This window comes from Electrophorus electricus, chromosome 16 (genome assembly GCF_013358815.1).
Source record: "Electrophorus electricus isolate fEleEle1 chromosome 16, fEleEle1.pri, whole genome shotgun sequence".
Classification (NCBI taxonomy): Eukaryota; Metazoa; Chordata; class Actinopteri; order Gymnotiformes; family Gymnotidae; genus Electrophorus; species Electrophorus electricus.
In genome coordinates this window covers 1,573,843-1,595,614 of record NC_049550.1, presented here as the reverse complement: position 1 = coordinate 1,595,614, position 21,772 = coordinate 1,573,843, and the positions used below count along the sequence as shown (strand labels likewise).

Genomic DNA, 21,772 nt, shown 5'->3' with positions numbered 1-21,772 from the left:
CCTGCAGCAGGCTGTGTAACACCATGTAGAAAATAAACAGCATTTATCATTACTCATAGACAAAACATATGTTTACATATACAGCACTTATCAACACTGACAGACAAAACAATTATTAAAGGGGACATTAAAAAAAAAAAGTATTGCTTCTTCAAATGTTTATTGTTTCTTAGTGAGTATAAGATAGCTAGCATACATGGAATATATTTAGAATAATAAGGGTAGTCCATCTAAAAACTTGATAATTTCTGCAAGAGGACTATGGTGACAATTAACGCTAGATTTAATGCAAGCAATCCATGGAAATCCTTCTCAGTGACTCAACTTAATGTTAGAGACATTATACACAAATGTGTACAGATGATATTTGATCGGGTGTTGGCTGGGCTATTAATAGGACAGTCATCACTTAATTCCTCAGTCATTAACTGAGCAATAGGACAGTTGTCACCTAATTCTATATAGCTCCTTGTTTGAGAGCAAAGTGGGGGAGATTAAATTCAAGTTTCGAGTTTCGGCACCTTTTAGTCTAATTAGATTGCAAAAATGAAACTTCCAGGGAGACTCCCTTCCTGGCTGCATAGAGGAGATCAAGAATTACAATTGCTTACTTACTACAGACACTACTGGAAACTGAAACCAACATCTTGGATGAACACAAAAATGTTAAGGTGTCTAGCCGGACCTAAATTAACATTTGAAGTGTAACTTTCAGCACTGGGGATTTTCTAACAATACAATGTATTATTATTGTACTCCGAATCAGTATTATGAGCCATCAACGTGAATGGGGAAAAACAGTTGCTGGACGTACCTTCTGAGTGTGAAATCCACACCTACACTTCTGCAGCTGACCAAAGAAGGCTGGCCATTAGCCTGCATTGGACATTTCTCAATCTGTAATAATGATTACATATGTAATGTAAATCCTTTAATTACTGTTATACAACATCTTGCACCGAACATATTAAATATTTGCAAGTGACACCTATGTAATACGGATTAAAAATATGTATTGTGGGAAGTATACACTCGTACCCGTTGAAACAGCCCGCACCATTTCTTCTGCCTTGGAGCAGGCCTGTTACCGTCACCAGAAGGCCAGACCCCGGTGCTGGCGAACTTTCTCAGTCGGCAAATCCACTCTGAGTCCGCCAATGCCCTGTGAGGCTTGGAATATTTGCCTTTGGGCTGGGTAGGGGTTTCCGTAAATAGCATAAACGTGTTTGTGAATATTTTTGCGACATTTAAATTGATATATCTTATAAAGACTTTTAAAACAAATATGAAAAAGAAGAAGCTTGTCGTGGGATTTAACACAATTTCAGACGTTAATGTTAAAACGTTATTTTAAAAAACAGCTTGTTAAACAGCTAACCTAGCTAGCTGGATAACAGCATTGTGGTACATTAATGTTTACCAGTACCTACAGCAAACTGTAGCTAGTTAACCTAGGTTAACTAGTTAACCTGCCAGCTGTTGATACTGGAGTAGGTCCAGCATACAACATACAACCGGCGAGAATCTAAGTTAACATACATTGTATATTATTATATTAGCTATATTAATGGTTTAGCTTTATCTTACAAAACAGTCGTCAATACACAGTCACGTTTGCTAGCCAGCTTAGTTCCAAGAATTCTACACGTAACTAGTTACCAAACAAATGCATAATAAATAGCGGATAAAATTACTTCTGGCGAGAACGCTGTGCTTGTCTTAACTCGGAATGACAACACGGTACGTTAGCTGACTGCATCTAGAAGAATAATTAGGTCTAGAGATGTCGCGTCTCAGAGTGAATCCATACGCAGTATTTGGCCGTTGGTCTCGCGGACTAACTTAAACTTCGCGGGCTCGGCGTTCGGACGTTTGTGCGCCAGTGACCCCCCCCCCGGTCACCAAACATTCGCTCAACATTCCCGCCATTGGACAGAAGGAGGAATTCCACTCGCGACGATTGGCTACACGGTGTTGGCGCCATGGACCTGATTGGTCACTCTGTCCCGAGTCTCCGTTTCTGAAAATCCTGACAGACCAATAAGGATTGGCTACACTCGACGCGCCCCTCTCTAGGTCTGTGTTAACAAATCATTAAGTCAGGCAATATGGCTTTATTACATTTATTACATTATTTATTACAATTCTCTTATTACTTTTTATGTTTATGGTATTTAGCTGATGCTTTTATCCAAAGCAGCTTACAGTTGTGAGTACTATTCAAGCAATTGTGGGTTAAGGGCCTTGCTCGAGGGCCCAACAGTGGCAACTTGGCAATGGCGGGGCTTGAACCGGCAACCTTTTGATATTTGTTTTCTGTTACTATAAAACGTGAAGACTTGGGTGAGCAACGTTACACTGTATGGAAATGACTCGTGTACATGAGAAAAAACCCGTGTTATGCTAGCATGACAGAAAAATGACATGATCACATATTATCTTGTAATGTTTTTAACATTACTTAAATGCAAGCATCATATTATCAACCAGATGTAATAATAATACTTGATAAAGGAGCAGGACATTGCTGGGAATTTAGAAATACTGACATTTCTAGATAAATGAACATTTCCCAGTGACTTACTGATAAATAAGTGACTCATCCACATCTTTGTTAATGTATGCAGCTAGCAAACAACTTGCTTTCTGGAGTTTTGACTTTAATGTGGCTGACATGAAGTGAGAGGTGTTTCTCCAGGAGGCAGTCGAAGAGGATGTTGTGATCGACCACCTTGTCCAGGGTGTTTGCCTCTTTCCTGCAGGTGAGTTCTGCCTGCCTATTGGGCTGCAGCCCTGAGACCAACGGCAAACGGCGAGGTAAAAGGACTGGATGACCTGCCACGGGCCAGCGCGAGCAGGACAGCAGGGGAAGGACAGGGACCAGGACGACGACAGACACGGGGACGCACACACTAACGGGCATGGGCACAGACACATGAATAACACCACACATATTAAACAGTCCAGAGTAGGGGAAATGAACCACAGCCAGTCCCCCAGTTGTCAGCTGGGTTGGAGGCCGACTTGCCTGGGGGGGATTGTCTTTCGCTAGCTGGGGTAGCGGCGGCTGTCCTGGTTTTGGCGCATGCGCGTCGGGAAACATACCAGCTGCGTTGCCGGGTTCCGGTGTAGGCACTGGCGCCACTGCCTTTGTACCTTCACGAGACTTAGTCGTGGATGCATGCGCTGTGGGGTGGCGTGCCCAGGGCGGAGCCTTTGGTGTTGGGAGCGCATCGTTCTCGGGGCCTTTAGCGTCGCTGTGGGAGGGAAGATCCCGATGAGAGTCCTCTTCCACCTCCATTGGAGTGTCCTGCTCACGATCAGACCCCATGTCCGACCGCAGACTAATGTCGCTACACTCCCCTTTCTCTCCATAATCAGCATAGACCCCATAATCATCCAGGCAGGGGTTGTAGGACCCAGTGGAGTCCACCTCTGAGCGCCGGTTCTCATAGTCCGGCTGGTCTCCATAGGATTCCGCAGAGCCTGACCCCAGACCATACACCCCCCAAAATCATTCAGTGGGTTCCTCCCTCCTTGTGGATCCCTGGAGTGAAGCCAGGATGAGGGAAGGTCTCTCCGCAGGATAGTAGGAATCCACGGAGTCCAATTCTGAGGACTGAAAATCATTATACCAGTCCCGGTCGCCAGACATGGTTCCGTACGACTCCCCTGCTTCCGCATATGGACATGCACCTGGAGTCAGGAGGGTGTCCAAGAACACAGGGTTAACGGGCTGTGGGAGGGCGTTTACTTCCCTTCTTCTTTTTGCCTTTCTCAGGCATCCTTGGTCGGTCAGGGTTTCTGTAACGTTCAGAGGCTTAAGCAGGATGCGGGGACAAGGCACGTTGAAACAGACATTTATTCATACACTTAACACTTAGACGTAGTATGCAGGCTATGGTTTCAAATACCGACAACCTCAACGATAAGACACAAAGACTTATATACACGCATGACAATTATACACAAGAAGGATCAGGTGAATGGCACGAGAGGGCGTGGCAATACAGACACGCCCATAGTTGGTGGCCACATAGTTCAGCGTGCAGCATCTGGTGGGGGAACAGAAACATCAGCATCAACATCGAGCACACAAGTGGCAATAAGTGAACCATTCCTCCACGCTTCCCTCAAAGAGGCTGCTTGTAGGGAATGATGATTCTTACTGGACGGACTGTTTGTGAGAACATGACTGCTGTGAATGGACCATGACAAGCCACCAAAATGTTAAGGAAATGTTCAGTAGAATCACAAATCGCCCACATTTGAATCGAATAAAACTGCTTGTAGTTAAAATAGTCTTTATTCAATTTTGAGGGCTTGATGTATGCATGGCATCCATCAATAGCTCCTGCTGCCAAGCCAGTTTCGTCAATATGAACATGCCATGGATAGCCAATAGGAGCCCTGTTGCACCACACGGCACACTGGTGTCAGGGCTTGATGGGACATGGGCTAACCAGTACACAAATAAAATAACCTTTCTCTAATGTTCCCAGCCTATGCAGAATAGTTCTAACAGGCCCCTCATTTATGTTCATGTATGTCTGTAGGCAGAACAAAGGTCTTTTTCTGCTTCAAAATACAACAGCAGAACCAGTATCATGATTTGGCCAGGCATGTCTGATCATTCGATCAACGTAAAACAAAATATGATAACACTATATAAACTGCAAATACAGATACGTACATAAGACAGGAATAACAATCAACACTCAACGACCATCAAATAATAAAAGCACAGACTGCTATTTTAGTTCACTGCTCCTATTTAAGAGAAACGCCATGAGAAGACAACAGAGAAAAACTCTGCTGATAATACAAGCCCTGTTGCACGGCTGTGTTTTCACTGTTGTTTTATTACGGCACTAGTAATGTGGAAGCAGAGTGGCCTATAGTTTGTGCATGACTCACAAACCTTTCGTGGGTGTGCTAGATTTACCCGTGGGAATGCATAAATTATAGACTACCTTTTTTGATGCAACCTAAACAACTGTATCTCCTGCATGAGTCATATGCTTCATTTGTACGTGAACTCTCCCTTGTTGCAATGGAAATATCTTGATAAAATTCAACTCTTTGTCTGGAGTCTTTGTCTGGAGTGAACGCAATTACTCACACACACACGCACACACACACGCACACACACACACACACACACACACACAACCAGGTGTATTCATGGGCATACTCTGGCTTAGAAAAGTGCAGGGGACAAGAATGCAGAATGCTGGGTGTTGTCTTCAGTTCAGTAGCCACTCAGTCCTCTTCCCTTTGAGGGCATTTTCACCCTAATGGTTGTTTTTTTTCAGAGCCAGATCCACTTGATCTGTGAGTTTGGTACATTTGGTCAAGTGTGAAAGTAGAACATTATCTCTGAGCCTCCTGCAACTGGTAGACTGGAGTTCATTTCAAGCAAACTCTATTGCGGCCTGCTGCAAATGTGGATGCTGTCTGCTCCCGGCACCGCTTGTGTGATTGCTTCATTTTGTAATGTCACTGCTTCAGCTTTGTGTCCCTTATCTTTTCAACTCTTATGATGGTGGGGAAAGTATGTGGAAATATGTAGGAAAAAGGGGGAAGAAACATTCAAATATTTCAGACTTAACCTATTTCCTCCCAGTATAGTTTGTAAAAATGTATTGTTACATTTTCACATAGAAAAAGGAAACAATTATTTTAAACAGATTATTGAAGAACTTTAATACCTAAACAGCATTACTGCTTTTTTCATATGAACAACCATCAGGTGTGACTGTTTTGCCATTGGTATTCAATACTTCAAATCTTTTACCAGCACAACCAGGAAGAAGCCACAAACACTTCACATGGCTTTGTCATATGTGAACGTGTCGATGCTTTTCTGATTCTGTCAGTAGGAACATGGTACATTTTGCTTTATTGACTAAAACCAGCATGTTATTATTCAGATTATTATTGAATAAACAAAGGCAGATACTTTCAGTGTACACTCTTAGAAAGTGGTGGGGACTAAATGAGCCATTTCACAAAATGGTAGGGACATGTCCCCAAAATCCACAGGGTGAATTGGTACAGATGATTATAGAAAACAATCACATTGAACAGTAACAAACAAGTCCCTAGTCACCAGTCAGTAATTACACTATACAATAGAGGGATAGCCAGGCTTGATGAATGGCCAATGATGAAAGAAAAATAAATAAAATCAACTCCTAGTTCCTGAGCTTAAGTGAAAAGAAAATAAACACTTGTCCTAGCTAACTCAAAACCAAACAGAATATGAATTCACAGATAGTGCCTGCAATCTTACCTAATGTGTTTAACATCTAGGCTTCCTGGGTGCTGTTGAATGGACACAACACTGGTACACTACATGGTGATCGGGTACGCTACAAGTTGTCCTAGGTCTGATGCACCATTTTGTGATTTTCCACTACAAAAAACTGTCCACCAGCATCGGTGCCTTTCCTGCCCCGTATGCCTTCTGGTCTGGGACCTGTGATAAAAGCAGCCAAAGGGTCTTGCTCTCATTTGGGAATTTTTTATTTTTTTTGGATTTTCCTGTATTTAATTTAATCTGTCAGTATTTCCTCTGCCAATAAATATTAGTTGCCACTGAATAACTGTACACATTCATAACATAAAAATTAAAAAAAAATTAAAAATTACACTGCATAGATAAACCGCCAAATAAGTTATGATATTTATGATAAAAATATTGATATAAAATATATTGATATAAAAATACATATATGCAAATATTCATATATTCATATGATATTCATGATAAAAATCGATATACATTTCCCTAAGCTCTCAATACAGTTGAAATGCAGATGATGTTTGGAAGGTTTTCTAGTCCCTGGGATCCAGCAACGGCTCCGGTTGGTGGAAAAATTGTAATTGTGTAATCGTGAAGAGTAATAGGCAGCATTCACTCACCTCATACCATGCAGTCTTACTATACCTGAGCATGTCCGGTTTATGGTTGAGTGAGTGAGCAGGGGTAGCTCCGGTCTGGAAGGGTTTGCTGTTAGCATGGCTGTAACTTTGTTTTGAACAGTACTGGGAGCAAGAATGTGGACGGGGTGTTTTCATTTCAGCTGCCCCTAAAATGTGTATTCCCTTTAGTAAATACAGTTCAAAAACAGTACAGGAAGTATCAGCAATATGCTTTAAAATATGTTTGCAGTACAACAGTTTTCTGTTTATTTTGATTAAAACAGAATTCGTTTCATTTCAAAATATGTCAGATGTGCTGAATTTACTATGCTGTGTGACAAAATTTAAGCACAGACTCTTTGTGTTTCTCTCATTAGGAACATAATACGTATCCTTTTTTTGACTAAACATACTGAAGCAAAGGCAGCTTGTAGAAGAAACAATAATTATTTCAGAGTACACTTTCAGTAAGTGGTGGGGACATGTCCCCAGTGTAAATTACGCCTATGGCTGCCAGCTTTGCCTGGATGTAGCATGTCTATTTGCACTCACACCACTTACAGCATCCCTTCTCTGGCTGAACAACTTGGGTGAGGGTGAATGCCTTTGATTTATCCATCATTAGCATCAGTATTAGTTAGCACCTGGCTTTCATTTGGTCTTGGTTCATGGACTTATTGGGTCTTGGTTCCCAATTTCAGGGTGTGGGGATGATGATGATGATGATGATGAAGAGATCTTTCCTGTGACCTGTTGTCCTGGCGCCTCATTGTGGTAGCATTTGTGCTGTACCTTGTCAATCTCTAGGGATAGCAGTAGACACTTTCAGATGTTGGAACAATGTCCTAATAGTTGCTTCGGTGCTAGTCTAGAAGTTGCGTTGTGAAGTTTCTAGAATTTCATATTGCCCTAATTAAATCCCAGCTCGTGGCCTCCCTCTTGTGGCAGCCTGCTGGCATTGCGGGCCTCCCATTCCATATACAGCTGATCAAATGCATAAGACATAGCAGTGTTGAACTTGTGGATATAGAGGTGACCAAATGCATCGGACACAGCAGTGTTGAAGTTGTGGTTATAGAGGTGACCAAATGCATCGGACACAGCAGTGTTGAAGTTGTGGTTATAGAGGTGACCAAATGCATCGGACACAGCAGTGTTGAAGTTGTGGTTATAGAGGTGACCAAATGCATCGGACACAGCAGTGTTGAACTTGTGGATATAGAGGTGACCAAATGCATCATATATAGAGGTGACCAAATGCATCAGACACAGCAGTATTGAAGTTGTGGATATAGAGGTGACCAAATTCATCACACACAGCAGTATTGGCAAGTTTTTGCATCTAATGGATTGAGAGGGTGTAACTACAAGGCAGGTGTATCTAATAAAGCGGTAAGTGTATTTTGTTTTTTATTGTTATTAATATTACCATTATTGTTATTGTTATCATCATCTAATGGATTGAGAGGGTGTAACTACAAGACAGGTGTATCTAATAAAGCGGTAAGAGTATTTTGTTTTTTATTGTTATTAATATTGTCATTATTGTTATCATCATCATCATAATCGTCAGCATTATTAATATTTAGTTTTATCTCCACTGGTTTCTCCTCCTGGTGGTGCGTAATGGGTGCGTCAGAGAGATTACACCCCACTCGTTTTCTGTCCACCCGACCGCGTCTGTTCCGTGTAGCTAGGGGGAAATAACATTAATGCTGGGTTTTTGTGTAGATGGAGAAAATATATACATCTTCTTTGTTTACAGCAAGCATATGCTTTTAGCTCTCTGAATATCCACTGCCAAAGGGACACAGCAGTTATTAAAAGGTTTGGAGCGGCTCGGCCAGCTGCGAAGACGGAGATGGACCCGGCGGGGAGTCGCTACCAAGTGGTGAGTGAGCCGGCTGTGGGGACGCTGGAGTTGGTCAGCGGAGTTTAAAAGCCGACATTTAAAAAATAATATAAATATAAACAAGAATTAGCTGAAGCTCGGACATAAACTGGACGTTATCGACGCCTGCTGCTGGCACACACACAGACAGACACTTCCGCGTTAGCTCGCACGTCCTTGTTTAAAGCCGTGAGAACCGAACAAGATTAAAACGACTGTTGTCACGATTAAAATCAATCAAACTGTCGTCACGATTAAAATACATTAAACAGATGCGATATAAATCAATTAAACTGAGCCGATATTACGCTCCGGTTCCTGTGAATACCGACGTGTTTATCGTGTTTACCTAAAACATTGGCTAGCTAACCTGTTAGCAGAAATGGCTAAGCTAAGATAAGCTAGCGTGGACATGTTAACAGAAGATGGATGAGATGGCTGTGTAGTTACCCCAACTACTACCCCAGATACCCTAGCTACCCCAGCTAGCGTGGACATGTTAACGGAAGATGGATGAGATGGCTGTGTAGTTACCCCAACTACTACCCCAGATACCCTAGCTACCCCAGCTAGCGTGGACATGTTAACGGAAGATGGATGAGTTGGCTGGGTGTGGAGCTGAACTTTACCTCTTTCCTCTCCTAGAAAATGTGTGTCACAAAATTCAGAAGAAATTCATAAGCGTTAAAGTGAGGAAGTGACAACACCAGGGCCACTTACACTAACTAATGGGGCTTCTAACTGGCTTGCTAGGTGATGTTAATGTTGGCTGACATGGTCGTTTAAATAAATAATGGTTACAACCACATCATCTAATAGAGTGATATATAGTGGTAAAATGATATGATTCACACATTTTTGTTTTGTTTTAGTTTTTGATATTAAATCAAGGCATACTCAGAGGATTGACCCTGGACACAGCCTAATCAGTCCAGCTGAATAAAGACATATTACAATAATGACACTGTTTTTTGACATATTTGTAAATGTTATGTACTGAACATGTTGTCTTATATGTCTATAATGTCTTTTTACTGACTATTTGTAAGCATATTTAGGTCCTTGAAAAGTGCTATATAAGTACAACATATTATTATTCTTTTTTTTCCCTTTGATATTTTATTTTGAATCTTCAGACTTGTACAGTCAGTCTTTCGTGTTTGGACTCCTCTGACACAGTTTGTACTGTATATCTCTACGAATCTGACGAACCCTTAGTCAATTATATTTCTGGTGGGCTGTTGCTATGCAACGACTGCAAAGTAGGGCTCTCTGGATGTGTCATCATGGAGAGGAGCTTTCCATTTTACATTACTGTGGTTTTACATTCCTTGGTGTTTTATAACTCTGCCCCAGCTTTTGTATGGCCTGAAGATGGTTTGGTCTCATTATTATAAATACCAGTGAACTGCATAGGGACTCTTCAACCCTGAGCACAGCACTGAATCACAGCTGCACCACATTGATACCCCAGTTAGACCTCTTTTGTGCAGGGTGTTGTGAAATAGTGGCTTGGCTATTTTTAACAGGAGTTTGTGTCTGAAATCAATGCTGGTCAGCACCGTGCATTGGGCATGCCTGCTGGTTTAGGAAAGTCTTTTTGTTTTTCCTAAGCAGGCTCAGCCTATATTTTGGTAGCCTAAAGCAGTGGGTGTAGCTTACAGCTCAGACTTTCTTGTTGGTTACAGGTTTGTATTGTTTTCCTTTCAGTTCAGGTAGGTGCATAAATATGCAAGAGAAATAATATTTGCACAACAAACTTTGCAAGTTATTAGTCAACAGGGATTTTTCCAAGAAGAAGAATTAAAAAACAAAAATGCAGTTATCTTATTCCATAGATAAAACGAGCAAGGTAAGGCCATAGATATTTGGTCTGAGCAATGAGGCTCTTTTCAGTAATGTTGCATTGGCATAGCATTTGAATTCCATAACATTTCACCTGACATTTGCTGACACATTTACTATTTTAGCAGACTGAAATAATCACGGTTTTGATTATACCTCTCAGAGACAATGGCACCATTAGCACATTTCTAAATACATTTTAGGATCTATTCCAGTTTAACCTCACATTACCCCGATCTATATATTTTTCTGTATCTCTCCTTGGCTTATGGGCAGAGTAGTCACCAAAGGCATTTCGCTGCCAGTTATACTGTGTATGACCATGTATGTGACAAATAAACTTTGATAAACACAGCGTGAACTTCTGTGTTTGTGAGGTGCTGGTGGACTTTGGAGAGTGTCGTGTGGTAGCCAGACAAAGCACAGGGCATCAGAGCAGAACTCTTGAGTGAAGGCTCGTCAAAGGAAAGTCGACTTTATTCCAGTGCCAACCTAGATTTCTCTGTTCCTCTTTTGCTGTGTCTTTTCCAGCCCTTGGTTTCTGCCACTGCTGCTTGGTGGTATTAATACACCCAATTTTCTTGCATTCATGGGTTTTATTTATTAATGTTTTGGTCAAGTATTAAGCAGTTGTTGTGTTGTTACTTCAGTGGCATGGTTTTGCATTGCATAGTTTATTTCTTGTAAAAAACTGTAGATCTTAAAATATATAATATTAAATATTATTTACATACAGCTTCTAGGATTTGCAACCCTTAAGAAATTAGTGGTACACTCTCAATATGTCAACTGACACAATACATTAAAAAATATATATATTTTATACTTAAAAAAGGAATAAAAATAGTATATAAAATGAAGTAAAACCTTTAATTTGGAAGGAAGACATTTTTGAAAATGGGGGAAATCACTGTAAGGTGCAATTCTAAATGAACCAGCTACATTGGCCAGTTGCTGAAGGTGATGGCAAAAACCGGCGTTATTGATAAGAGTGTCATCACCTTCATGGCTGGCATTATCATTACTATATAGCAGACTTTCAACAGAGGTGCCTAATGCTTTAATGGATTTAGTGTCACCGGTTAGATAATTGTTTAGTTTTCCAGTTTATGAAAAGCATCACTCATCATATTCTGCAGCTGAGTTTGAAAAGATCAGAAATTAGTTGGTGTTTCTAACTTCATTCCACAGTGCTATTCTCCTGTACTTGAAATTTAAATAATCTTTTTCACGGTGTAGTTAATTAACAGCTTAGTATGAGTTTTGGTGGTTGGCACTGGTGATGGTTTTCATTCCTGTTGAACTCTACCTGACCCCTTCATCTTTTCCTTTTCTCGTTCTCTTTAGTTGCACAACGAGGACGACCCATGTGAAACAGCCTCTGATGGAGAGCCGTCCACCTCTACCCGGGCTACCGCCTCTGTGGTTGCCTCTGGTAACCCTGTTGCTGTGTCAACAAATGCTGAGGCTCCACCCCCTCCCTATACCAGCGTTCCATTAGGAGCTACAGCTGCCCAAGGTGTGCAGTTTGTAGCAGAACGATTGTCTTTCAGCCCTTGGTACTGATATTGGTTACTGCTGTTTAAAGCAATACTCCAGTTTAAAAGGAATACTCCAGGGTTTTTCATGTTGAAAGGGCAGTGGTCGATCTTAAAACCTGAACATAGCCCTCCACTGAAGGGTATTTTGAGTAACCAGGTTCTTTCTAAATGTAGGGATGTGAAATGCAGTGAAAACGCTGCCTGTCTGACCGCTGTCCCCACACACACTGTAGATAGAAGAAAAGTGCTGGTGTATTCTTTTAAATGAAGACCTTCCTTCTTTTTGCTTCTTGACCTCTGCTAACACCTTCTGCCACCTTTTTGCCTTATTTGGTAATTTGGTCACTCTTAGTAACATAATTAGATTGATTCCGGTCATTTAAGGAGTAAATGTGAATAATGTTAGCAAGCCTCTAACCAGCTAATCTAGCTAGCTACCTTACAGGGCTCTTTGGGAGTTGGCTCTTTGGTCTGTTTCCCTCCTGTCAGATCTGGGTTCGAGTCCCAGGTAGGGTGGCTGCCTTCAGCCGTCGTTACAAAGCAGTTGATAAGATACCCAACGTTAGTTACTGTTGGCTACATTTGCTAACAGGAGATGGCTTGTTGGCTAACTTTTTGGCTCATGTTGACAGGATTGTGAAAACTAACATTAATGTTATCAACTTGCCAATGTATTGGTCGACCACTAGACTGTACCCTGGTTTACCCTGAAAATGTCATGTTTATGACTTGAAGGTCCTCGGTATGTTTAACCCCTGCTCCATGGATTCTGTCAGTTTACTTTTGCCCTGTGTGATTATGTAAAATTAGCAAAGAGCTTGTCTTGAAAGTGGAGCTGGTTCAGCTAGCTAGCAAATGTTATGTTGTTATTGCTGAAATGTGCGTGTCAAATCCTGCATTTTAGAAGAATGGAATAAAACAAACTACTCTCTCTTTTAAGAAATACTTTTCATGTGCTGGATGCATGGAGAAAAAAAAATGGAGGTGGTCTGACAGCACTCATATTATTAGATTATGCAGCACACATATATTATTAGATTATGCAGTACTCATATATTACTCGCCTCAGGACAGTTAACAAGGCATGAGCGTTTCAACCCTCAGGCCTTCATCAGTGTGTTTATAACTTGAAACCTCAACCCACTGATGTACAGAAAGAAGATCACTGCCTTAGACACATTCTCAAAACATCACAGGTGATGTCTGCATTCAGCCTGTAGTTTCACATATTTTCATGTTGGATTGCCATCTTTTCGAAGGCATGTAATGCCTCATTTGTAACTGAAATTTAGCAGAAAGGTTGAGGAACTTACTGCTGCTAAAAACCTGTCGAAGCAGACAGGCTGGGGTGCCTACAGAGCTCTTATAGGACTCTAAATGAAGCTGTTATTTTTTTAATTTGGTGATCGATTGACACGTGAAATTGAAGTTGTGAACTGCAGGCAACAGTTGCCGCTGTAGACAATTGCAATAGGATGCAGACATACCGCCCACGCACGAGAGATTCCAACCACTGCCCTTGTTCTACTCTGTTCCGAGCGGCAAGGTGACACTCAAAAGCAAGGGGTAGGGGACACTCGAAAAAGGGCCTTGAGTACCCTGGCAGCAGAAATCAGATGCTGGTTGTTTTCTGCACAGCTGGAAAGTGTTGTCTCACTGAGGTGTGTGTGTGTGTGTGTGTGTGTGTGTGTGTGTGTGTGTGTGTGTGTGTGTGTGTGTTTGTGTGTGTTGTGTGTGTTTGTGTTGTTGTGTTGTTTGTGTTGTTTGTGTTTGTTTGTGTGTGTTTGTGTGTGTGTGTGTGTGTGTGTGTGTGTGTGTGTGTGTGTGTGTGTGTGTGTGTGCAGAGCACCTCTTCCCAGAGGACTTCCCTGTGCCTCCTCCCTACAGTGTGGCTACATCACTCCCCACCTATGATGAAGTGGAAAAGGCCAAAGCTGCAGAGATGGCAGCTTCTGCCGTGGACACTATGCCACGTGTAAGACACACACACAGAGGGGCATGCACAGGCGTCCACACACACATGCATGGATGCATACAGGCATCCTCAGGGGAAATGCAGATCTGAAATGGTGCTCTTATATTTTCAAGCATTTCTGCAGTGGAACTGCATCTTTTGATATAGAGAACTTTCAGAAACCTGTAAACATCTGCCAGAGTCTGTCCATGAACATTTAAATTGGTAACGTTTGGTTTTATTTATTTTTTTAATCTTTTTAATGATCTGTAATAGTAATTTAGCTAGGCTTAGCTTTGTCACAGAAACCCTTTAAAAACAATAATTTAATAATAATAATAATAACAATAATAATAATAACAATAATAATCAGAACAGCACTGGCCACTGAGTGGCGCTGTTGTTTCCACTATGTGAAAGGCTGACAAACGCACTGTCAAATGTGAAGGTGGACTGGCTGCAGGGTCCTGACAGTGGTTGGACTACTGCTAGAGATTATAGCACAACCATAATAATGAAATGCTTTGATGTGTTTAGTGAAGCACAGCGTCGTTTAAAACCGTGGCAGGCGTGCTGTCCTTCTCTAGTGTGCACTCTCTCTCTCACTCTCTCCTGATTAGTCTTTAACCAGCCAGGCAGTTCTAGTTAGCTTCAGTTCTCAGAAAGAGCGCAGACTTTTTGAAGTCTGTCTTTTGTCCCACACCGAGAGATTATGGTCTCCATGAATACAGAGTGGTGATTATCAGACTGCTAATAATTCCCATGACTCATGGTTCAGTATTCTACAGTGGTTTCACAATTCTCGGCAGCACATCCAAAACTAAAGCAGCGCTTTATATTTAGACAAACAACAAAAGCGAACAGCTATTCATGATAAAAAGGGACGTACTGCGCTCACCGTGCGTCTGCTGACTGAAAGTGATATTGTATAACAATTTTTGTAGTTTTATACAAGCGAAAACAATGCGTTTGTGGTGGTTAGGCCCGCGATGTGAAAGAGAGAGGATTCCGTGTAACCATAACGCCATCACCTTCCTTCCGTTATGCTTGGTTGAAAAGAACGTTGAAGACAGCTGCACGGTACCTGCGTGTCGCCAGCACTGAAAGGATTTCCGTGTGAATTTATGAATATTGTAACACAAGAACTGGTGAACAGTTTTGATAGGATTATTATGCATTTGGCTTTTTAAAATGGTCTTTAAGTAGAAAAAAGCCAAAGGAAAATGTATTTTATTGTCATTTAAGAAAAAAACATGGATAATGCATGCTTATTTCTTGTAATATGCTTAAAAAAAAAAAAAAAAGTTCGTGTTTTTAACTCGTGTAATTAACTGCAATTGCCCAGCTTGTATTATACAACGTTCACAGCATTGTGGCAGGTGGTCTTACCCAGAGCATATTTATTAGACACAACGCTAAAACTGTACTTGGGCCATGCAATTAGACGCAATCCACCCAAAGAATGTTCCATAACTGCACTGGGCCATGTTAGTAAAGACCAGATTATCTTCTGATATGTTAGCCCATCTTGGTGGGGACAGTTTCCTAAGATTTTATCTTTCTTTCTCTAACTGCATTGTGTTCTCTCTCTCATTCATATATATTCCTGACTGTCTACCTCTATCTCTGACTGTATCTCTCTCTCTCTCTCTCTCTCTCTCTCTCTCTCTCTCTCTCTCTCTCTCTCTCTCTCTCTCTCTCTCTCTCTCTCTCTATGGATGGATTAACAGGAAGATGACTTTCCACTGCGGAATGATTTCAGTGACGGTGATCAGATGAGGGTTGGAAATGATGGCATCTTCTTGCTGGCCTTCTTCAGTGAGTCCAAGAGTGTGTGTGTGTGTGTGTGTGTGTTTGTTTGTGCATGCACGGGTGAGTGCGGGTGTGCATGTGGTGGAAGGGTTGATTTTATCTGTGGTGAGTGAGTTTTTGGTAGGATAACGTATGTTTGATCTCCCCCTGGTGGTGATGTACTGTTCCTGCATGAATGTATGTGTAATGTAATGCCCAGGTGACCATCCTGTCCTCTCTAGGCTCTGCTGCAGTAGAGTGGATGATGTTTAGATTTCAGAAGCCCTTTTGGTGAATATGTATGCAGCTGGGGTGCGTTTCACACTTTGTCCACCAGGTGTGGACCTTTAGAAGACCTGTAAACATTTCTGTACCATATGAACCAAAGGAGACCGACTGACTGCTAAGAGTGCAGTACTGAATTTGTATGTGCACCTATAGACTGAATATTTCATCTGATCCTGGTTGGGAGTTTAGATGCTCGCACTGATCTGGCCCCTCTGCTCCCTGCAAACTCATACTTTAGATCTCTTCATTTTGGGAACTGAATGTGTTGCAAATGGTTTTAGTTTCCTTTTTTAGACTTATAAATGTAAGAAGATGCCTAAATACACATATAGGCATTTATACCATGCAGTGCCAGTACCCCTGAGTTATTGTCAGTCTGAGCTGGGTTAGTGAGGCTTAGGTTGGGGTGGGGTTATTATGGGTCTGATTTGAGAGACCACCTGGGATAATGTGGGTCTGATCTGAGTGAGTGTCTGGGTTAATGTGGGTCTGATCTGAGTGAGCGTCTGGGTTGGTGGGGGTCTGATCTGAGAGAGCATCTGGGTTGGTGTGGGTCTGATCTGAGAACAGTAGCTGATGCCAGATTATTGTGTTTTACCCCAGTGGCCTTCTTGTTCAACTGGATTGGCTTCTGTCTGTCCTTCTGTCTGACTAACACCATTGCGGGACGATATGGAGCCATTTGTGGCTTTGGCTTGTCCCTAATCAAGTGGATCCTCATTGTGAGGGTGAGGCTTTGCACACACAGTCACACACACACACACACACACACACACACACACACACACAGGAAGAGATCCGTGAAGATGAATGAAGTCTGAACTGGAAAATGCATAATTCATTCTTTCAGTGTTTTTAGAGCTGGGAAAATGCACAGCTGTACAGAACCAGAGCTGTGAGCCGCTGCTGCAGAGCACCGTCTCACTCTGTGTTTGTCTTTCAGTTTTCAGAGTATTTTACTGGATACTTCAATGGGCAGTACTGGCTCTGGTGGATATTCCTGGTTCTTGGTAAGTGAATGCAGGGTCTTTTATCTTTGATTAAAGACTTCAAAGATGTCTTACGCAAACTGTAGGATGCCTCTCCATGCTTCCGTATGTGAAACAGTGCTCTCAGACTCAGACCGTATGTAAAACAGTGCTCTCAGACTCAGACCGTATGTAAAACAGTGCTCTCAGACTCAGACCGTATGTAAAACAGTGCTCTCAGACTCAGACCGTATGTAAAACAGTGCTCTCAGACCGTATGTAAAACAGTGCTCTCAGACTCGGACCGTATGTAAAACAGTGCTCTCAGACTCGGACCGTATGTAAAACAGTGCTCTCAGACTCATAGACCGTATGTAAAACAGTGCTCTCAGACTCACCGACTGTATGTAAAACGGTGCTCTCAGACTCAGACCGTATGTAAAACGGTGCTCTCAGACTCAGACCGTATGTAAAACGGTGCTCTCAGACTCAGACCGTATGTAAAACGGTGCTCTCAGACTCAGACCGTATGTAAAACGGTGCTCTCAGACTCAGACCGTATGTAAAACGGTGCTCTCAGACCGTATGTAAAACGGTGCTCTCAGACCGTATGTAAAACGGTGCTCTCAGACCGTATGTAAAACGGTGCTCTCAGACCGTATGTAAAACGGTGCTCTCAGACTCATAGAACGTATGTAAAACACTGCTGCTGGCTGCTAGCCTAAGGTATAGAGATCTAATGTTGGCCTGATGTATAGAGATTTAATAGTAGAGGTATGTAAGGAGATATACATGTGGCATAATGTAGAAATCTGATGGATAAATATATAAAAGGTAGAATTCACACAAAGGCAAATACTTTTTCACTGCACTGTATATTAACACTAATGACCCGATAGTCATCTTCACTACACAGAGACCAGGGCCCACACCATCAGCCTGGCCTGGTTTGTGTTAAATATGTGGCTTGTGCTGGCAGCCCTCTGCTGCCATCTGCTAGTCACTTGTGTATGCTACACCTTCTTAACGGTTTTTGACCTTCTGTTCTTACATGCTGCATTGTCAGTTTTATTATTATTAAGGACAAACTGTAATGTTATAAAGCTCTTCGCTTCGTGTTACTATGCATTGAGGTCAACATTCAGCAGTCGGAAACACTGCTACAGACAACTGGACAGTGTAGCACAGCTGAGGAGACCATGGCAATAAAGATTTGAACTGCAAAAACATCAAAGACTACTACTGTACTACAGCAAGTGACAGTCACAGAAAGACTGTATAACAGATATTACCAGGGAAGCCATTACTGCTCTGTTTCCTCAACCAAAAAGCCAGTGACTGGCTTCGGGTTATGGTTTGATTTAGTATTGAAGGAACATCTTAAGGGTTGAAGTAGCAAACACTGAGCTGAATCTCTGTACTAATGTGGACTAAAGACCATATCACATTCTGATCTGGACCGATGTACTAATGTGGGTTAAAGACCATATCACACAGTGAGCTGCACTGATGTACTAATGTGGACTAAAGAAAATTTGGTTCGGAGTCTGATGTGAGCTAATGTTGATGTGGTCTACTGGTAACATGGGCTGATGGTAATATGTGCTAATGCTGATCTTGGTTAATGGTAATATAGGCTAATGCTAAAGTTGGCAAATGGTAATACTTTTTTAAATCTAATGTTGGTTAATGATATATGCTAAACCTAATCTTGGCTAATGGTAATACAGGCTAAGGCTAACCACTGCCATGTTGCCACTGTTGGGCCCCTGTGCAAGACCCTTAACCCTCAGTTACTCAAGTTGTTACTCAGTTTACTGTGTGCTGTGCATACAGGTCTGCTGCTGTTCTTCAGAGGGTTTGTGAACTACCTGAAGGTGCGGAACATGTCTGAGAGCATGGCAGCTACACACAGAACACGCTTTTTCTTCCTCTATTAGAGGTGAGTACACTCTCTCTCACACACACACACTACATACTACTCACACTTCTTTCTCTATTAGAGGTGAATACACACACACACACCCATACAGACTACATGCTGCTTCTGTTGGACGTGAGACTATAGACACACACACATACGCCCCAGTTGTTGGACTGTAAGACATTTAAAGGTGAAAGAGGAGATATTTCATTGAGAAAAGACAGAAATATGGGCAGGGATCCTATGTTTGGTGAATGTGTTGGGGATTAGCGATTAGGGGAGAGGCATTAGGGCCCCTTGCTGTTAAAAGCATTGTAAAGCATCGTTTGTCCAGATTTTAAGTCCTGGTGTCTGAGACAGGCAGAACACGCACTCTGCTAAATAACTTCCTCCTTCATGTTGTCTCGTTTTTCTCCTCTGATTGAAAGGATTCCCGCAGTGCACAGTGTAAAACTGCCATTTTCTCTATTCTTTCATTTGTTCTCTCACACACTTGTTCTCCATCACAGTCTTTCTCTCACATACTTGTTCTCTCTCTAAATCACACACTCCTTCTTTTTTCGCCTCTGTCTAGGATTTGCTTGGACAGACATTCCTCTCATGTGAAATTTCCTAACGATCAGCAGGCTGTCAGATGAGCTGCATCTCGGCGTTGGGGGAGGTGGAGGAGGGCGGGCGTGTCCGCTTTGCCAAACGGCCCATACGTGTGGCTCTTCACCAAGTTAACATTTCACCTTCACAAATGTACTCCCCCTTTTTAATTTACACACAGCCATTTTATTTATAATTTGATTATCTGGTGGGGGGGGGGGGGGGGGGGGGGATAATTGAGTCAGGGCAGAGGACTTATTTTGAAGAATGTTCTATTAACTGCATGTGCATAAGAAAAATAATTTATTATATGGATCTTTAAAAAGGATAGGCGTAAAAAAAAAACAAATGAACAGAAGTATATAGCCAAGACTGTCCTATGCAATTCAGTTTTTAAATAAGACAGTGGTGGCTCATCCTAAACTGAGCAATCACTGGACATGCTCGACAGATCCAGGACCTTGGCAAGTTGCATTGCGTTGCAGTATTAAGACTTTGACTCATGATTTGATTATTTAAGATGAATGGTCAAACTTATGCCAATGTAAGATAAATGTTTTGCACATTTGCTAAGAATTTTCTCGTGTTTTCTCCATAGGTTTGCTAGTCGCTAGTTTAATCTTACTGGTTAAAAGTTAGGTAGCTTTAACATGTCAGACTGGAAGTGAAATTCTGAATCACTTTTGTTTCTGTTTTGCTGATTTGTTTATTTTTTATTTTAGTTTTTTTATCTATGATGATCTGGTGGTCGGTCGTGATGAACTTGTGCGAGTTTGGTCATACTGTGAACCGTCTGACTGCTTATCTAATCGATAACATAGCAGCCTGTTCAGCAATATCACATGTTCCATAATGGAAGTGCATGGTTCATTTGGCTGCTGTGATTAAAATAGTCATAATGATGATGATGATGATAATAATAATAATAATAATAATAATAACAATAATAATGACACCAATAAAGCCTGAGAGGCTAAAAAGCAATTATTATTAAATGTTCGTAAAACGAAAAGCCTATTTTTTCTTTGCAATTTGGGGTAATGTGTGGTTTCCCCAAAGAGAGTTGTGTGCTGTGTGTTTAATCCTCTTGTCTTGCAAATGCCAATAAAGTTCCAATTGAGCACAGGGAAGGTTTCGCTGGAGTCCGTGGCCTGGTTTTTGATGTCCCATCCGATGACGCTAGCTATCTATCTTTTGAGAGCAAAGAGCCAAGCAGCGGCTAAGCAACACACCTTCTGGCTTGTCAGGTGCTCCCCAATTCTCCTGTCCTCTTTATTCTCTCTATTCTTCCCCTCCTCTCCTTTTTATTCTGTCTATTCTCTCCTCTTTTCCACATTTTCCTGTCACCAGTCCTCCCCTTCTCTTAATTCCCTTCGTGGGCTCTTGCGCCACCTTCCCATTTGCCCCAGATTTAAGATACTGGGCAGTCCCAGTGTCCCATTCTCATCATTTATATTTTAACACTTCTGTGACATGTATTTCAATAGATTATACACTGAAAAGTAAATGTTAAAAATATAACCCTGTTTAATGTTTGTCCATTTGATCTTGATCTCAAATGTAATTTGTACATGGAGACATAATCAGGCACTAAGCTAATTAGCATGTTTATTTGATATGTTCATTCAATAACTCTTGGTCCAGTAGTGATAAAAACAAAGGTTTGTTAGGGTGGTATTGGAATAGTTATTTATAAATATAGTCTTGCAGTTCACCTTCTTTCATCTCATTGCACCAGATGAATCCATATGACCTTGGTTTAAAACTCACATAAATTGTTTTGGTCTATAGTTTTTAATCCAACATTCAATCCAATTCAAGAATAACAAAGTGAAAGTAGACAATGACATTCACTTAGCCTTGTCAGTTTTTAGGTTGGTTTGTCCATTTTATGTTTGGATAGGCATCTCTGAATGGATACTTCTGTGGTAATCTAGCCACAACAGTCATGAAAAATCATAAGGGGCTTTTTAATGGTATGGGCAGCTCAGTGGATAAAGTACTTGACTTGTCATCGGAAGGTTGAAGCCCCACCACTGCCAAGTTGCTGCT

General features: G+C 41.6%; 1 protein-coding gene across 1 annotated transcript; it reads left to right on the top strand.

The window, feature by feature from the left end:
• Positions 1–8,558: 8,558 nt before the first annotated feature.
• On the top strand, positions 8,559–20,855 carry ndfip2 (Nedd4 family interacting protein 2). The gene is made up of 8 exons (XM_027019897.2): positions 8,559–8,818; positions 12,011–12,182; positions 14,049–14,179; positions 15,889–15,976; positions 16,841–16,965; positions 17,181–17,247; positions 19,042–19,147; positions 19,704–20,855. The coding sequence occupies exons 1-7, from the start codon at positions 8,789–8,791 to the stop codon at positions 19,143–19,145; spliced, it is 717 nt and encodes a 238-aa protein (XP_026875698.1). The 5' UTR covers positions 8,559–8,788; the 3' UTR covers positions 19,146–19,147; positions 19,704–20,855.
• The last annotated feature ends 917 nt before the right edge of the window (positions 20,856–21,772 follow it).

Bases quoted from the DNA above. Each gene is read 5' to 3' on its own strand.
- ndfip2 (XM_027019897.2), top strand. From the start codon at position 8,789: ATGGACCCGGCGGGGAGTCGCTACCAAGTG. The intron at 12,183-14,048 runs GTGTGCAGTTTG...GTGTGTGTGCAG, and splicing joins AGGAGCTACAGCTGCCCAAG to AGCACCTCTTCCCAGAGGAC. The intron at 15,977-16,840 runs GTGAGTCCAAGA...GTTTTACCCCAG, and splicing joins CTTCTTGCTGGCCTTCTTCA to TGGCCTTCTTGTTCAACTGG.